We start from the raw sequence: 19,192 nt of genomic DNA, 5'->3' as shown, positions 1-19,192 counted from the left end.
TAAAATAAGTGCAAGTACAGTTATTTGCAGGCACAATTATCAGGTGATAGAAGTGTGATGTGTCTTTGCATTTCAACTGCAATAGATACTGGTTGGAATTTTGTTTCACAGGGTGACTACCCCCCCCCCTTTATTTAGCACCTCAGTGAGCCAAATATAGCTTCTTTTGCTGCTAGTAGGCATTTGTTTGGATGCAGCTGAGGCTGAATGGCTTATGAATTGGCATCCTTCAAAGTTTAAGATGTTCAAATTGTAGGCGTTTAATATAAAAATTGGCTTGTTGCTGGAATACAAGGTCTTCATATACAGTGTAATGTGTCTTATGAATTGCATTTTTGGTTAAAGAGATGCTGTGCTTTTTCTCTAGACTACAACCTAAAGAACAATACTTTGCTGATGTCTAGAATTCTAGGTTTAACTTTTGTTTTTACGGGCCCCCTTTTTGTTACAGGCTTGTAAAATAAAGTCCAAAAATCTGTACTGAGACTAGTGCTGTTGTAACAAGTACTGTACGAAGTGTTGTGTGCAGATCCTAAAGTACAAAATACACACATAGTTCAACACACAGATATTTCTTTGTGTGATTTGCCACTTTCCCCTTTAAAAGCGGGAAAGCCCCAAACCTGCCATGTTGGTGTGTTTTAATAACTTTTTAATCTGCTGTTCATTTTAATGATCATTTAGAGCAGGGGTGTCAAACTCAAATTCATCGGGGGCCGCATCAGCAGTTTGGTCACCCTCAAAGGGCCAGTTGTGTCTGTAGGACTATGTGTCCTCTCTTTATTATCATAAATTATTGTCACTGCATTCAATTATTACTGTTTTTTGTAATAATGTAAGCTCATTCCCGCCCCCACGCGGATCACATTCCTGCGTTGTGGCGTGTGTGTGAGAGGGGATGTAAACGAGGGAAATTTGAACAAAAGGTGGGGATCAACGGCTTCCGGGGGGGGGGCTCAACTAAACCTTTGGCAGGAAGGAGAAAGCCACTGCTGGGGTTAAAAACCTGCAGATGGAAAGCGGGCTTCCCTCTCCCGCCCTGCGCACACCCAAACCCCGCTAGGCAGGATGCCACACGCTGCAACCCACCCCATGCTTTGGAGAGGGGCAGGAACATGCGGTGCAGCGCCAACTCCCTGCTTTGCTTTTGCATCCTCCTTCCTCAGTGCCAGAGTCCCTTCCCCTCGCGCTGAGGGAGGGCAGCGGATTTCCCGAGGAGGAAGGGGCGGCAGCCCCAGCGGACGTGCATCTTCGCCTCAGAGCTGCTCTTTTCCCCACCCGCGCTGTTGTCGGCTTCGCCGCCGCCTCTCCCTACCGGGACTGCAGGCAGAGGAGGCTTGAAAACCTCCCCCCCCAAAAAAATTCCCCTCCCACCTACTCAAACCGCGAGGCGACTCCATCTGGAGCCCTACATCACGAGGGGCTGAGAGGAGAAGGCGGCAGAGCGGGAAGAGCAGGAACCCGTGCCGTCGCCGCCTCCTCCCTCCCGGCCGCCCCCCGGGGAGCAGCTCCGCCGGAACTGAGAAGCCAAAGGGCGGCTCGGGGGTGGGGGGCAGAGCAAAAGCCAGGCACCCTCCCGAGTGTCTATGAGGAGAAAACGGGGGAAGAGGGAAGAGAAACCCAGCTCCATCAAGAGAGCGGCTGTTGCGCTTCGCCTACTTTCCCCTCAGGCTCACTCCGCGTCCCTTTCGCCCGCTCGCTCGCCCACCTCCCGGATGCAGCCGAGGAGAGGAAGGGAAGCGGCGGGCGGCGGCTCCCCAGTGCCGCCTCACTCGCTCTCGGAGACAACAGCAAAGCTCGCCCAAAAAAAATCCAGCGCTGCTCCGTCCCGGCACCAACTTTGCCGGCGGCGCCTGTAGGGCTTTCCTACCTCCTCGGCGGGCTTCCTCCTCCTCCTGCATCTCACTTCCCCGTCTGGCCGCTGTGCCACCGCCTCCCTCAGCCTCATTCGAAATTGAAATTCCCTGGCCAAGGCCGTCAGCGCGGCTCCAGCGCCCCGGCCTCCGCCTGCAGCCCCGCCCCCGGTTTTGACCCTCGGCCAATCGCAGGCTCCAGAACTACTGTTAGTGGCTATTGTCGGCGGCGGCTACGCGGGCCACATGATGAGGTCTGGCGGGCCGGATTAGGCCCCCGGGCCTTGTGTTTGACACCCGTGATTTAGATGGTTTAAATAGCCTAACCTTTTTGGATAATTTTAATATTCTAAAAAAATTCCTTCAGTAGCACCTTAAAGACCAACTAAGTTTTTATTTTGGTATGAGCTTTCGTGTGCATGCACACTTCTTCGTGTGCATGCACACGAAAGCTCATACCAAAATAAAAACTTAGTTGGTCTTTAAGGTGCTACTGAAGGAATTTTTTTATTTTACTTCGATCCAGACCAACACGGCTACCTACCTGTAACCTTTAATATTCTAGGTTTCATTAGAATCAAGGACTATATAAATTTTGATAAATAAAACAATATAAGGGGGGAGAAAAGGTTGGGCCCATGCATTAGGGTATATTAAAGGACAAGTAATATGTGCTTTATTTTGTTCCTGGAGTATTTCTGCACAAAATATTGCACCAGATACTGCTCTTGCAAGAGGATTAAATTCGGCTCCCCAGGAGCAACGTAGTAATCGCTTGGAAGCTTACTGACCAGATTGCGTTTATTCTGAAACTAACCAAATCAGATTATTTTAGTGGGGAAAGCTCCATGGTCTCTTTAATTTATGCAGATTAACTATTCTTGCATATATTTTCATTAGTCTGCATAATTTGTCCTGCTTCTGCATGCGTAGAAGAAGATTCGCCCTCCTGCACTACAATTAGTGACACGGAATCAGTGGAATGTCAGTGGAATCTTTCCCCCCTATTACTAATTGTAGCATGTGTGTGATTTCTGTGGAAATTGTGGCTGGGGAGAGAAGGCTAGAATTTCCCTTCCTCGTGAGCTGTGGTCCTGCTAAAAACTTCACTTTAGTTTACTATTAATAATTAATTATAATTAATTATAATGGCAATTGCCTGACATGATTGGGTGATGCACCTAGCATCACTGTAGTTAGGCCTTCAGATTTGCCAGATGTTGATTGCAAATAATGCCTGCTTCCAAGGAACTGTGGGATATGCTTGCAATCCTGTTTACTGTGGAGCATACGTACTTAATGGAAAGGTGGCAGTCTCTGATTTAAGCTTAGCGCTATCACCCCGCTGCTCCCTCACATTCCCAAGGAGAAGCTGCACTGGATTTAGCTATTGTCTTCCTCCAGCTGCTTACAGATGGTGCATGGTTACTGTGCATTTTTTGGTTTTCTAAATCTACCCCAAAAGAAGTTCTGGCTGCTCTTTTTTCCAAATACTGTTGCACTGTTCTGAAAGATCCAAGGGATAATACAGATTAGATTAGTGCCGAGCTAGTTTAGCTATTGGGGGATTGTGGGGAGGCCAGAACAAAAGTTTGGGAGTGTGGAGTCTTAACCAGATGTAGAAGAGGTTAATCCTCTTGGTCCCAAGGATGTGTAAAGGTCAAAGAAGTCACACTGCAATGGGAGCAATGTGTGCATTTCTGCAGAGGACAAGAAGAATGTCCCAGAGTGAGAGAGTAAAGACTAGGAATAGGTAGGCCCCATGGCAAGGAAGGGGTCAGCTTGGTTTCCTTGACAAGCAGGAAATCATTCTTGTGCAGTAAACCAGATGGATGAAACGCCTTTTCTGTTTAGACTGTCAACAGAACAGCCAAACTGGGTTTTGTACTCTTAACCCAATGAGGTGACTTAACACTTTCAGAATATGGCTATGTCTGAACTGGGTTTTAAGACCTGAAATAGGAATTGTGAGAATGAGACCAAAGAACTGAGATATGTGCACAGTCACATTTATTGTGGGTATCTGGAATACTCCATGTTTGCTCCTTTTCCAGCTTCCTGAATGTGCACAGGTGACCAGATATCCCATCAGAGGGAAAACTCACAATTGTGCCTAGGAGTAGTTCCGCTTGTTTACAAAATAGCTACCTGATGGTTGGGGAGCTGCAAAGGGCTCTTTTGATTGAAATATTATTCTGCTGACTAATTTTGTGTGTGTAATGTATTGAAGGAGCTGAGCTCTGTTTGAATCTAGCTTGTAAAATATTCAGGCTCAGGAAACCATTTTCATTCTGTATTCATTGACACTGAACTGATGCCGGTTGATTTGTGACTTAACTCCATTGCGTTTTGCGGACACAGGTTCTGATCATTGGTGGTGGAGTCGCAGGCTTAGCATCTGCAGGAGCAGCTAAATCAATGGGAGCTGTGGTTCGTGGGTTTGATACCAGGTATGCACACACCCATCGTAAATTATTGCTGGCAGCATTACTTTTTCATTTGTATCCATCTCTTCCGCCAAAGAATTTGGGCCAGCATGTCATATGTGGGATCCCAGAGTAACACAGGAAATTCCCTTATACTGCGTCTGGGCTTTGGTCCATCTGGACCACCCCTGTGGGACTATTTGACCCAGTAAACAGCCCTTCCTGGGTGAAGCCTTCATTAACTCTGTCCTCCTTTCATTTCTCCCCAACACCCTCCCTGTTAATAGCTTATTTTTCTCTTCAAATTTATAGAGCTGCAGCATTGGAACAGTTCAAATCTCTAGGTGCGGAGCCTTTGGAGGTTGACCTGAAAGAATCTGGGGAAGGGCAGGGAGGCTATGCAAAAGAGATGTCTAAAGAGTTCATTGAAGCCGAGATGAAACTCTTCGCAAAACAGTGCCAAGATGTCGACATTATCATCACGACAGCTCTCATTCCTGGTAGGTGTCCTGTGGAGCAGGCAGCCCTTTTCCTGTGGAAATGAAAAGAATGTGTTTACTTAAGCAGATTTGCAAAGACTTGTTCTTGGCGTCAAAACGGCACACGACTTGAAATTCGTCACTGGCTAGTACATCATATTTTTAAAAACTTTGATAATAGGCACGTGTGCACACAATGATTTTTATTGGGACCACAATGCATAGAGAGGGGAGATTGAATCCTCCCCCCCCCCGCCATGATCTTGCCAAAATTGCTCATTCATTGTGTTGGTATTTAGCTCATCGTGAAGGTGTTAAGGTTCACTCAATACTGGGAGGTCTTTTCTGAAGGCTATTAGTAGTGCAGAAGAGTGTGACTTTCATCAGGATCATGACTGCGAGGGAAGTTTTCAACCTCTCCCTCTCTCTGTGCACACTGTGATCCAAATGCAAGCTGTCGGGTAGCTGGCATTGTTCTTGCTTTTGCATCGTGCCATTTGGAGCCCAAGATGTTGGCCCTGCAAAAGACATGTATAAATCTGCCATTGATACTAACTTCAGCTGACCTTCCAGCTGAAAGTAGTCACCACCTCAGAGCTGAGTTTGTGCGCAAGACTGCTAGGATTCTTCCCATTACATTTCTGCCCACAACACTTGACTGCTGTCTCGTTTGGGATACAGTTTGGAATACTCAGCACCAAGCCTCTCATGAGGTTGCCCACTCTTCAACTTCCCATGATGTTTGGGTATGGTCTTAGTGGAGAAGAGGGCTTCTTCCTATCTAGGGATGTATCTTGCTCCCATTGAATCTGGGATAATCTGGAAGTGAATCAGATTGTTGTGTATGGAAATGCATGCATGCAACTAAAATACTGTGTTCACTGAAATACATGCACATCAAGGGGAAAATTAAGAGAAAACATTTCTTCCTTTAGAGGAAAATGTGATCACTGGTTCTTCCTTATACGGTGTGCTTGATACAGTGCTTTCCTACTTTCCCCCCCAGGTAAAAAAGCTCCAATCCTCTTTCGGAAAGATATGATTGAATTGATGAAGGAAGGCTCAGTTGTTGTAGACCTAGCTGCTGAAGCTGGGGGAAACATTGAAACTACAAAGCCAGGAGAACTCTATATTCACAAGGTACTGGTTTCTTAGTAGCCACCAGATAGTCTTAGTAGCCGCCTTTCAACAGCAGCCTTTGTAGGTGGAGTAAGTCAGGGCCCCACCCACACATGCCAGTCTTGTCTACACTGACTGGCAGCAGCTCTCCAGGGTTTCTGACGGGACATTCCCAGCCGTACCTGGAGATGAACCCTAGGTCCTATTGTAGGCAAAGCAAATGGTATACCATTGAGCTGTTACCCTTCCCATTGGTTTGGCAAAATCAACATTTATTACCATGTGCTTAGATGCTGATGTCTAGGAATGGTCCCCCCCCCCCCGACTTTGACTTCAGGAGTTGTGTCTCAGCTTGCTTATTCATGAAGCCATATTTTTGGTATCTCCAGGGAATTACACACATAGGTTATACGGACCTTCCCAGCAGAATGGCCACCCAAGCCAGCACATTGTATTCCAATAACATCACCAAGCTCCTGAAGGCCATCAGCCCAGACAAGGAGAAGTTCTTCCTTGACATAAAGGATGAATTTGACTATGGTACTCTGGACCATGTTGTAAGAGGAACAGTGGTAATGAAGGTAAGCTAATCTATGTTATTTCTTAAATTGGGAGTCCAAGCCTCAGCCTGTTTTTCTTTTTTCTTTTCTACAACCTGAATTGAAGCACCTGTATGTTTTGAATGTTTTGAAATTCCCCTGGATGATCTGTCATGAGTGTGGAAGGAAGGTAGTATTACAGTGGTACCTCGGTTTAAGTACACAATTGGTTCCGGAAGTCCATACTTAACCTGAAGCGTACTTTCCCATTGAAAGTAATGGAAAGTGGATTAATCTGTTCCAGACGGGTCTGCGGAGTACTCAACCTGAAGTGTACTTAACCCGAAGTATGAGTGTAATTGGTTCTGGAAGTCCGTACTTAACCTGAAGTGAACTTTCCCATTGAAAGTAATGGAAAGTGGATTAATCCGTTCCAGACGGGTCCGCGGAGTACTTAAACTGAAAGTACTCAAACCGAGGCATACTTAAACCGAGGTATGACTGTATTTGTGTTCAACTGACTTTCATTTTACAGCACTATATGTGCATTACTTAATCCTGGGGGTGCATCCACCAGTTTAGCTATTTTGGGCTTCAAATGAGCCAAGCCTGTTGAACAGAACTAAACAATGCGTTCAGATGCACATAATGTTACCCAGATATGATATCTGGCTATTCCTTTGTTAATTCTTGTTTGTTAAAAATGCTTGTGCATAGCTTCTTGCCAGTATAACACACACACACACACACACACGAACCAATCAGCAGATAAGATTTGCTTGAGAGCCACTTTGTCAAGGCAGAGGAGGATCGTAGGTCCATACCTTTGCTGACACTTCCCGAAAGAGTGCTGCAAATCCCATAGTCACAGACACCACTTACTCCTTGTTTTCCTTTTGCCTCTGGATTTAAGAACTGGCAGGCTAAATCATGTCCCCTTGGGGGCGGGGTGTGTGTGTCACTTTGGCCCTGGAGATTGCAAATTATCTGATCCGTTGGATAAAACCACAACTGCTTTTTCTTAGGATGGAAAGGTGATTTTTCCAGCACCACCTCCTAAGAACATCCCTCAGGCAGCGCCTGTGAAGCAGAAGACTGTGGCAGAGCTGGAAGCAGAAAAAGCAGCCACTGTTACACCCTTCAGGAAAACAATGACGACTGCCTCTGCGTACACAGCAGGTGAGAAAGCAGCTGCTGCACTCTGGCCACTCTGTGTAACCTGCATCCAGAGATGCAGGAAGAACTTCCTGACAGTAAGAGCTGTTCGGCAGTGGAATTTGCTACCAAGGAGTGTGGTGGAGTCTCCTTCTTTGGAAGTCTTTAAGCAGAGGCTTGACAGCCATCTGTCAGGAATGCTTTGATGGTGTTTCCTGCTTGGCAGGGGGTTGGACTGGATGGCCCTTGTGGTCTCTTCCAACTCTATGATTCTATGTTCCCGGGCCTAGTAATGCCCAGAAGTAAAGATGGATCTTGCTGTCAAATTATAGGGAGCCAGGTAGTGTCCCTCTTCCTCTCAGTCATTCACCCTTGGCAAATCCTCTTGGGGTGTGTGTATGTGTGTGTGTGTGGGCATATCAACTGTGGCTGTAGCCACCACACACACTTGCATTCCTGCAGCCCCCATCCTCAGTTGATCCATACAGCAAGCTGAAAAGGGGGGGGGCATTATTGTCCCCACTCCATTCAAATGATCAATTCTGTGACTTGGCATGTGTGAATGATTTACATCCCTATCGGGTAAACGGGCTCTGCTCACCCTAGCATTCTTTTTTTTTTGCCACTGCCAAAATTGGTGGAGGTAGAATAACTAACTTTTTTTTGTGTGTGTGTGCATGCATGCATGTGCATGTGCGTGCGCATGTGCATGCGCATACATATAGAGCTTTCCGAACCATCATGCTATTTAATTCGTTCTGGGCCTTTAAGCGGGAGAAGGAGAGAGATGAAATACACATTGCAATAAAATATCAGAAGCAAGGACTAGCTTTGCTAGTACTTCCCATGGATCGTGTGCCATTTAGGTAGCCTGAAAATGCTAGAAAAATTACTTCGAGAAAAATGAATGACTTGGCCATCTTTATAGGACTGGCTGTCTTAGCCACCTTGGACTCCTTTGGAGGAATGTGTGGGGCACAAATTTAATAAATGAACACAACTGTAGAAAGAAAGGGAGGCTGTATTTTGTCAGTGTTTAAAACTTACCGTGAAATATACCATGTGTTTTCGTTCACTGCAGGACTTAATGCTCTCTTGTCTTGTAGGACTCAGTACTTTGCTCGGGTTGGGTGTCGCAGCTCCAAATTCAGCTTTCACTCAGATGGTGACAACATTTGGCTTGGCTGGGATTGTTGGGTACCACACGGTGTGGGGTGTGACGCCTGCACTCCACTCGCCACTCATGTCTGTGACGAACGCCATCTCAGGTACAACAACAACCGCTTTTTTTGTTTTGTTTTGTTTCGACGCTGACATTTCTCTGAGGAGTGATTTGGCACATAAAAGTGTAAAGGACACCAAACATACCTGTATCTGGAAATGTGTGTCATATAGGTGCCCTCAACCAAGTTGGGTTGCAACTCCCTCTTTGCTGTCACATAATGTGTTTACAGGCCCAAAATGTGGGTTTTAGGTACAACCTAGTAGCTCGAAAGCACGTCAAAGTGCAAATAGATAAATAGGCACCGCTCCGGTGGGAAGGTAAACAGCGTTTCCGTGTGCTGCTCTGGTTCGCCAGAAAGTGGCTTTGTCATGCTGGCCACATGACTTGGAAGCTGTACGCCAGCTCCCTCGGCCAGTAAAGCGAGATGAGCGCTGCAACCCCAGAGTCGGTCACAACTGGACCGAATGGTCAGGGGTCCCTTTACCTTTACTCCCCCCCCCCCAATAGCTGCAAAACCACCTAAAAGTGTTGTTGGAACACGACACAAAGTATTACAGACTAGAGTCTATTTCATCACACGTACAATTTGCCTGGAAAGTTTGTATGTGTATGCACAGTGGAGCCAAATCTTACCCAGTTCACCAAATGCAAGATAATCTAGAACACAACTCAAATGGAATTATGTGCATCCAAGTTCTCTTGGAACCCAAGAATGGGTTAGTGTTTGCAACATCAGGCATATAAAATCCTGGCTTAGCCAAAAGGGGTCTTGCAGAGTCCCCTTCAAAGTGCTGAACAAGAGGGTCTTGTGGAGCTCTTTGAAAAGTGCTCTGCATCAGGTGATTGATGGGGCTGGCTTTTCAAACCTGCCCTTTGACAAGGTGGCTGAGATAAGTATCTGGCCAAATCCAGTTTCCTGCCCTTATCCTATCACCTCCAGGCTTGACTATTGTAACTCGCTCTACGCAGGGTTGCCCTTAAAGCTGACCCAGAAACTCCAGCGGGTGCAGAATGCCGCGGCGAGGTTCCTTACAGGGTCCTGGCCGCGGGATCACATTCATCCAGTGCTTTACCAGCTGCACTGGCTCCCGGTGGAGTACAGGAGCAGGTTTAAGGTGCTGGTTTTGACCTTTAAAGCCCTATGCGACTTGGGACCCTCGTACCTACGGGACCGCCTCTCCTGGTATGCCCCGCGGAGGACCTTAAGGTCCACAAATAATAATATTCTGGAGATCCCGAGTCATAAGATGGCTAGATTAGCCTCTACTAGAGCCAGGGCCTTTTCAGTACTGGCCCCAACCTGGTGGAACGCTCTTTCCCAGGAGACCAGGGCCCTGCGGGATTTGTCATCTTCCCGCAGGGCCTGCAAGACAGAGCTGTTCCGCCTGGCCTTTGGGTTAGACTCAGCCTGACCCCTGTGTTTTCCTCCCTCATGGCTTGGATTTATGGCCTACTTGAAATGAGGCTGCACTTTAATTTTAATACTGTATTTTAATCTGTATTTTAATTAATTGTTTTTATGTTTTATTCTAATTCTGTTGGTGTCAGCCGTCCTGAGCCCAGTTTTTGACTGGGGAGGGCGGGGTATAAATAAAAATTTATTATTATTATTATTATTATTATTATTATTATTATTATTATTATTATCTAAATACTTACCACTGTCGTAATTTGGTAGGTAGTTTCTAGCTGTATTGCTGGTGACATTGAATATGCAGTTGGCAGGGCAGACCAATGCAGATTTGAAAGTATTGTCTAGTTAAGATGCATTCAGACAGCATTTTATTCCATTTTCCCTGATAATTTTTGTGATCTTTCACATAATGTAAAAGACACGTGTGGACTTCTAGTGGAAATGTAGCTCTCATTTCCATATCAACCGCTTCCAGAAAAAATCTATTTGCAACCCTGCTCACCTGGAAAATTATGGGGCGAAATTTGGTGCAGTGTTCTCGTATACAGTTCTTTCCCACCATTTTCATGGGTGACTCGTGGATGCAAAGAAGTACACATAAACACTAAAGGGTTCGTGTCTGGGTGGTGGTGAAATGTTCAGTGATGTTCTCTGTTGTGTCACACCAAACCCGCTGGTGTGAATGAAATTTAGTGCAATCTATCAATCAAAACTCACAGTTCCATAATGCACAGGAGAAGGAATGTTAGAAACCAGAACAAGAGCATTGTAGTTACAGGTAGGTAGAGCATTGTAAAGAGGAACACTAACACAACCATCTCCGTAGTGTTCATCAGTTCTTGAATCAGAAGCATATATAACAGCTGGCATCAGTTTCCCCTGTTGTACATGAACTTAAATGCCGTTTTCCGTCCCACAGGGTTGACAGCTGTTGGTGGATTGGCACTGATGGGGGGACAATATCTCCCCAATAATGTGCCTCAAAGCCTTGCTGTCCTTGCTGCTTTTGTGTCCTCTATCAACATTGCAGGTATGGACTATCTTTTGGCTTTCTTGCTTATTGTCTTTAGGAATGTTGAAGCAAAACAGTGATGTCACGAATTGCAATGGCCAAGAGGTATGGTATGCTTGTGTATCCAGATTGAGAGAAACCAGTGAAATATGTTCCTGACCGATTGCTGTGATCCTCTAGTTATTTGTTCACGAGAAACCTGAGTCCTTAAGCTTGTGCAGTGGCAACAAGATCCATCACAGGTCCTAATGTCACCATGCTATAGAGCAGGCTTAGGCAACCTTGGCTCTCAAGATGTTTTGGAACTACAGCTCCCATGATCCCTAGCTAACAGGGTCAGTGGTCAGGGATCATGAGAGTTGTAGTGCCAAAACATCTGGAGAGCCAAGGTTGCCTATGCCTGCTATAGAGGAAGGACCATATAGCTCAGGGGCAGAATGTTTGCCTTACATGTTTGCCTTGCATGCAGGTCTCAGGTTCAATCACTGATATCTCCAGGTAGGGCTGGGAGAGGCTTCCTGTCTGAAACTCTGGAGAGCCACTGACCGTTCTTGTAGACCAGGCACCCCCAGACTTTGGCCCTTCAGATGTTTTGGATTACAATTCCCATCTTCCCCAACCACTGGTCCTGTTAGCTAGGGATCATGGGAGTTGTAGGCCTAAACATCTGGAGGGCCGCAGTTTGGGGATGCCTGTTGTGGACAATACTGAGCTAAATGGACCAATGGGTATAACTTAGTATAAGCAACTTCCTCAGTGAGCTGAGGCCATGATGAGGATGACTTTGCCAGTGCTGGAGAGGTTTTCCATGAACCTAGGAAACTGTCCTATGGTGCTGGAGGAGACTCTTGAGAGTCCCGTGGACTGCAAGAAGATCAAACCTATCCATTCTTAAGGAAATCAGCTCCCTGAGTGCTCCCTGGAAGGACAGATCGTGAAGCTGAGGCTCCAATACTTTGGCCACCTCATGAGAAGAGAAGAATCCTTGGAAAAGACTCTGATGTTGGGAAAGATTGAGGGCACTAGGAGAAGGGGACGACAGAGGACAAGATGGTTGGACAGTGTTCTCGAAGCTACGAACATGAGTTTGACCAAACTGCGGGAGGCAGTGCAAGACTGGAGTGCCTGGCGTGCTCTGGTCCATGGGGTCACGAAGAGTCAGACACGACTAAACGACTAAACAACAACAGGAAACTGTCTTAGGCTGAGTCAGACCATTGGTCCATGTAGCTTAGCATTGTCTATACTGACTGGCAGCAGATCTCCAAGGTTTCAGTTAGGAGTTTCTCCCAGCCGTACCTGGTGGGGATTGAACCTGGGACCTTCTGCATGCAAAGCAGATGCTCTGCCACTGAGCTATTGCCTTTCCATTCCATTCCATTCCAGGCCTGGCTTGCTCTGCTATTTATGCACAAGCTATCAGCAGCACTGTATTTCTCCCCCGCTCCAACAGATATGCACTGAGATCCTCTTGGACCTCTGGTTTTGGTGTGTTTTGATACCATGCCACTCACATGGACCATGCCCCAGTCAGTGGTAGCTAAACACTGTTCTGGTTCTGGTTTCAGCCTCTCCCTCTTGCATGCATCATATAATAATTCACAGTTGCATGAGGACGAACCTGTCAGGAGCTGCAGTCAAGCGTAGGTCAGTAATAAAAAACACAGTGCCAGTGAAGTTAACTCTTCATTCAAGAGACCAAAACAGCTCAGGCTGATCCCAGCATCTCTTCCCAGTATGTCTTGCCCCAATGCAGCAGTTATGAGGACTGAAGGTCCCCCCCTTCCCACAGCTGCCTCACCCCTCCTCTCCAGGGTTTTCCCTAAGCAGTCATAGACTGCGTCTGCGCACAACCAATCTCTCCTCTGCCCTTTTCATTTTTCTGTGTGTTCTGGGCGGACAGGGGGGAGGAAAGCTGGTCACAGCATGAGGGGAGACTCCCTGGATTCTTCAGCAGCCGGCCTCTGTCTCCTGCCCCCACTCCTGCCTCTGAGTCTGGACTGCCCTCTGCTGCAGACTCTTCCTGCTCACTCAAACCTGTTGCCTCCTCACCTTCCGACACCTCCCCCCTCCTCCTTCCACTCTGCCCCCTCTTCTCTCTCTGACCACTCATCATCATCCCACCACCAATTCCCGGGCTCTGAGCCGTCTTCCCCTGGGGGTTCCTTTGGGGGTTCCCCAGCTGGTGCCTCTCCCCACTCCTTGGCATCCAGCCAGTCCATGCCAGCACCCTAGGAGAGGCTGAGAGTCTATTATTAAACAGAGGCTTAAACTTCAGAACAATTGCCCATTTCCCTAGCATTCGGTAATACCATTATGCTGGTTTCGAAATCTAAATATTCTTTTCTTTTCTTTATGGGAAAGGTGGTTTCCTAGTCACGCAGAGGATGCTGGATATGTTCAAGCGCCCCACTGATCCCCCCGAATACAATTACTTGTACCTGTTGCCTGCTGGCACTTTTATAGGAGGATATGCAGCAGCTCTTCATAGCGGGTATAACATTGAACAGGTAATAAGATCTCATGGGGACCCAGGGTACCATTTTCTTTCGTTACATACAGAAAATGTAAATTGGCAGTCTTCAAGGGCATATTACTGGCTGCACACACACCCTTCCCCCCCAATCAACATCTAGGAATTGTAGTTTTTAAATGGTACTGATAATTGTATCTCTGCAGTTCCCAAGATTATTTCTGCATGTGTGTGCTTTAAATGCATGCTGTGTGAGGCTGAATTCTATCTACCTAAGAGAGTCATTTCCCCTCCCCCCATTTTTTTTTTTTTGCTGCAGCTTGCCCCAGTTCTTCTGTGGTGATAACACTGCAGAACCTTTGGGAGTGGCACATGATAATGCAAACCAATTGCTAATGCAGAGAAGATGAGGGTTCTTAAACCCCCATTCTAAGTAAAGAATAGGACCCACGTATTTTGGTTTGGCTTAGTAGGCAGCCATGGCTTGCTGTCTCCACCAAGTCCTCCTAAGAGTCCTTTAGCTTACACAGTGGATATTTGTCACTTGGCTGCAGAGAGAGGCAGAAGCAAGAGGGGAAAACGTGCATATCTTTTGCCTTCTCTGAGGCTCCCAGCCCAAAGCAAGAGGCTGGCTCTGCATGTGCCGGAGGACTTCAAGGGAGATAAGATCTGTTCTTATACTTGGCACAGTGAAGAATGCTGTTCCCCAACCAAATTCATTGCAGCTCGTGCCAGAATGCCCCAGTTGTGCCAGCATATTTAGTAATCCCGCAGTTGTTCCATATAATTGCAGTGAGTGCAATATATCATTCTTTGCAGCAAATTACCGGTAGGTGCTTTGGCATGCAGCATTCCTGGTTCTGTTTGGTATACACAAACAGTCCTGGTTTACCCTCCTTTTACTCTCCTTCCCGGTATGTCTTTGCATTTGTATTTGAAGCCTGTGGATGAGGCTTTCCCCCCCCCCCCTTTGGTGCAGTGTCTAGCAAATTGCAGGTACTTTATATGTTTTGTTTTTTTTTAAATAAAAAACCTCCCCCTCCTCCTCCTCCTCCTCCTCCTCCTCCTCCTCCTCCTCCTCCTCCTCCTCCTTCTTCTTCTTTTCACTTCTTCAGATGATCTACCTGGGTTCAGGCTTGTGCTGTGTCGGTGCTCTGGCTGGCCTCTCCACCCAAGGAACAGCTCGCCTTGGCAATGCTTTGGGCATGATGGGTGTTGCTGGGGGCATGGCAGCTACTCTTGGAGGCCTAAAACCATCCCCTGAGCTGCTGGCGCAGATGTCGGGCGCAATGGCTCTTGGTGGCACCATAGGTAAGTGCAGCGCTTAAAACACCATCTGGTTTTAGGAAAAACTCTGAACACAGGACAGTGTCCTTTTTTTTGCAGTTGAGCCTACTGTAGGTGATGCCATTTTTTCCTGTCTTCATGCTTTAGAGACGTGGGGAAACTTGTTTTCTTTTTAGCATATTTCTTTTTAGCAGAATCTTCTTTCCCCATATGAACAGACTTGGACCCTGTGATCATCACCTGAGGCCCTTCTTCATGTACCTCTTCCACAAGAGGTCCGGAGGGCAGCAACATGGGAACAGGCCTTTTCTGTGGTGGCTCCCCGTTTGTGGAATGCACTCCCTAGGAAGACTTGCCTGGTGCCTTCATGAAATATTTCTTAGACACCAGGGGAAAACGTTTCTCTATAACTAGGCCTTTGAAACGTGTAGTCTTTTAAATGTGCTTGTGGGAGGGGAGGTTATTGATTTGTTTTTACCATTTTATTACGTATTTTGTGTTCTCATTTTGTATTTTTATGTCGTGAACCGTGCAGTGATATTTGGATGAAGGGTGGTATACAGATCAACCAACCAAACAAACACGCTTTATATGCTCTGTCAAGACAAGCAAGAGCCATCATCAGAGTTAAAGGACACAGTCTACGAAATCATAGAGGTGTTTGGAGTCTGGAGCAGAAAATAATTGGCAAAAAGGAAGCTTTTTAGTTTCTTGGATAATAGGTGCTGACTTTGCTTAGATCAGGTATGATGCCCTCCAGATGTTGTTGGACTACAGCTCCCATCATCCCTGACAATTGCCACGCTGGCTGAGGGTGATGGGACTTGCAGCCCAACATCTGGATGGGACCATGTTGGCTGTTGCTGGCCTTCTTGCAGTTGTGTCCAGCTCTTCCTATATTATTATTATTATTTTTAGGCTTGAAATGCAAACCAGAGACTGCTGAAGAAGCTTTAGTATTGTAGTGCCCGCTCTCTCTAGCTTAGTCGTCCCTGCACTGAGGGACAGCTTCCTCTTGACGCACCACTGCATCTGATGGTTTACTACTTTTGCCTTGACAGGTCTGACAATTGCTAAACGTATCCAGATTTCGGATTTACCTCAGTTAGTGGCTGCTTTCCACAGCTTGGTTGGCCTGGCTGCTGTCCTCACCTGCGTTGCTGAGTACATGATTGAGTACCCTCACTTTGATACCGATGCAGCTGCAAACCTCACCAAGATAGTGGCTTACCTTGGCACATATATTGGAGGTGTAACCTTCAGCGGTTCTCTTGTCGCTTATGGAAAGCTCCAAGGTAAATTCCCTTCCCTTCCTTTTCCCTTCCCTTCCTGTCCCTTGGCATATTCTATCCATCTTTGTACGCATGATTGCATACTCTTTGGTATGCACGTGTGCATACCATTCCTCTTTGGTTTGGTTTTGGCTCCATATCGGACTGCAGGTGTAGACTCAAGTTGATCGAATACATTTTCACGTATAAGAGATTCACTCGCAGATAGAAAGCTAACATGTACTGCTGTGATAGAGCCATTCTTCCGGACATCTAGAGCAGGGATGGGGAACCTGCAACCTTCCAGATGTTGTTGGACGATAACTCGCATCATTTCTGACCATTGTTCGTGCTTTCTGGAACAGATAGGAGTTGGCGCCCTGGCAACATCTGGGTGGGCCACAAGTTCCTCAACCCTGCTGTAGAGATTTACCAGCTGCTGAATCAGGGCCTGGGGGGAGGGGTTGGGGGGGCTTGTTGCCAGTCCAGCAATTCTTGGTTGACCCACACAGCAGCTTCTGATTCTTTGCTTGAGGTCCCTGGGGCGCCTTTCTCATGGGAGCCTGGAATAATAAACTGCTGGGACATAACACCTGAAGTGGAAAGCCTGCTTTATACCCAGATCCTCCCTACACAATACATTTTCTTGGTGATCTGGGTTTTAAGTTTTACGGAGAGCGTTTGTGTTTAGGGGATGCACCCTGTTTCAGACATTATGCCCCAACATTGCAACGGAGGGGGTGAGAGCAGCCTTAGATTTGGGGGGATGGATCTAAAAATTTAGCACATTCTTTGCCCCTTCATTCAATTAACATGAGTGTTACCTGCAGTGTATCTTGTTTTCTGGGAGATGTACAGTGGGCTGTGGCTATTACTTCATGTTCCGCCTATGAACTTTCCATGACACATAGCTTGTCCATACTTGGAAGCAGAATGCCGTACTAAGATGGACCATAGGTCTAATCAATCAAAGCAATTCTTGTGCTCATTGTTTGAAGTGTATAATTGGAAGGTGTTATAGGCCAGGTGTGGAGAAATATTGGGCCTCCAGGTGTTGTTGAACTGCAACTCCCATCATCCCTGGCCATTGGCCATTCTTGCTGGGGGCTGATGGGAGTTGTAGTTCAGCAACGTTACCCACACCCATTTCAGATCTAGTATTTTATCGCTTCTGGAATACTTTTGAAGAAAACAGCATCTATAGCAGCTTCCTGTTGATGTTGCCCATGGAAGGTGGGGTTGATATTGGGCCAACAGTTGTGTAGAGCAGATGGAAATAGAAAGGAACTTGATATTGGGTCTGTGGGCTTCTAGGTAAAGGTAAAGGGACCCCTGACCATTAGGTCCAGTCGTGACCGACTCTGGGGTTGCGCGCTCATCTCGCATTATTGGCCAAGGGAGCCGGCGTACAACTTCTGGTCATGTGGCCAGCATGACAAAGCTGCTTCTGGCGAACCAGAGCAGCACACGGAAACGCCGTTTACCTTCCCGCTGTAGCGGTCCCTATTTATCTACTTGCACTTTGAGTTGCTTTCGAACTGCTAGGTTGGCAGGAGCTGGGACCGAGCAACGGGAGCTCACCCCGTCGCAGGGATTCGAACCGCCGACTTTCTGATCAGCAAGCCCTAGGCTCTGTGGTTTAACCCACAGCGTCCCCTGTGTCCCCTGTGGGCTTCTGCCTCCTCCTAAAGCTGCTGATTTTCTAAAGCTGCCAATTCTAGGAATTGAAAGATCTTCCTCCCTCCCTTATTTACTTACTGCAGGTATCCTGAATTCTGCCCCCCTCCTCTTACCAGGCCGGCACTTACTGAATGCCGGCTTACTCACTGCAAGTGTGGGAGGAATGATTCCCTACATGATCGATCCTAGTTACACAACTGGACTGACTTGTTTAGGGTCTGTGTCTGCTCTATCCGCTGTCATGGTAAGCATGGGATTTGAAGGGGGTGATTTGGAATATCGTGCTAGTGAAAATTCCAAACTTTGATGCAGAAAAAAAATAAATCACATTTGTTACTAGGCCTGCTGAACTCCTGCAAAGCTGAAGTAAGGTAGCTGTTATAAGCCCAGCCACTTGTATGGTTATGGAGAACTTGCAAGTTTCTAGACAGAGCAATGCTAAGAAATCAGTGTGGTATCTTTTTATTCCACAGTTTAGCCACCTGTGCTCCTTGACCTAATTTGATGTGAAGGTGGGAGAAATGAAATGGGGAAGGGAGGGAGTGGACCCACTCTGTTTGGGCTTTGACCCCACCCACTGTGATGTGCGACCCCCAGAAGATTACCTCTGAGGGAATGCAGACCTTGACGCAAAAAAAGGTTGTCCACCCATTCCTTTGGGGTTTTTTTTGAACAACATTTGTCGGCTTAAATCATGGGTAGGCAAACTAAGGCCCGGGGTCCGGATCCGGCCCAATCACCTTCTAAATCTGGCCCGCGGATGGTCCAGGAATCAGCGTATTTTTACATGAGTAGAATGTGTGCTTTTATTTAAAATGCAACAGTTACAAAAACAATGGTTTGGTCTTGGCATGGTATGTCAGTGACCTTGGTGAATAATTTTGATACGCTTGAAAAGGAAAGGGCTGTGGAGATCATTCAGAATGGTTTTGAGCAGAATTGATACGCCAGTCTGCTTTTCATTTATTGGTTTCATTTCCATTCCACAGGGTGTCACTTTAACAGCAGCCATAGGCGGGGCTGACATGCCCGTCGTCATTACTGTACTGAACAGCTATTCTGGCTGGGCACTCTGTGCTGAAGGATTCCTGCTCAACAACAACTTGCTAACAATTGTGGGCGCGCTTATTGGCTCTTCTGGTGCCATCCTGTCTTATATCATGTGTGTGGTAAGGAAAACGTAGACATGTGCTTTCTCCCGCCAACATGCTGAGAAGACAGAATCATTCTTTGTGTGTGTGTGTGTGTGTGTGTGTGTG

General features: G+C 46.8%; 1 protein-coding gene across 3 annotated transcripts in view; it reads left to right on the top strand.

Annotated features, from left to right (window-relative positions):
- Window positions 1–19,192, top strand: part of NNT (nicotinamide nucleotide transhydrogenase) — a 56,406-nt gene that overhangs the window by 19,184 nt on the left and 18,030 nt on the right. For all 3 annotated transcript variants that reach the window (XM_060280310.1, XM_060280311.1, XM_060280312.1), the window contains exons 6-17: window positions 4,215–4,303; window positions 4,592–4,779; window positions 5,765–5,898; window positions 6,267–6,458; window positions 7,442–7,595; window positions 8,678–8,839; window positions 11,130–11,240; window positions 13,587–13,732; window positions 14,811–15,006; window positions 16,044–16,277; window positions 18,017–18,177; window positions 18,923–19,102. In XM_060280310.1, coding sequence (XP_060136293.1) covers window positions 4,215–4,303; window positions 4,592–4,779; window positions 5,765–5,898; window positions 6,267–6,458; window positions 7,442–7,595; window positions 8,678–8,839; window positions 11,130–11,240; window positions 13,587–13,732; window positions 14,811–15,006; window positions 16,044–16,277; window positions 18,017–18,177; window positions 18,923–19,102 — 1,947 coding nt within the window. The remainder of the gene's footprint in view (window positions 1–4,214; window positions 4,304–4,591; window positions 4,780–5,764; window positions 5,899–6,266; window positions 6,459–7,441; window positions 7,596–8,677; window positions 8,840–11,129; window positions 11,241–13,586; window positions 13,733–14,810; window positions 15,007–16,043; window positions 16,278–18,016; window positions 18,178–18,922; window positions 19,103–19,192) is intronic.

Source organism: Zootoca vivipara, chromosome 11 (assembly GCF_963506605.1).
Source record: "Zootoca vivipara chromosome 11, rZooViv1.1, whole genome shotgun sequence".
Taxonomy (NCBI): domain Eukaryota; kingdom Metazoa; phylum Chordata; class Lepidosauria; order Squamata; family Lacertidae; genus Zootoca; species Zootoca vivipara.
The sequence above is the reverse complement of the archived record's forward strand: the minus strand, read 5'-3'. Positions and strand labels throughout refer to the sequence as shown.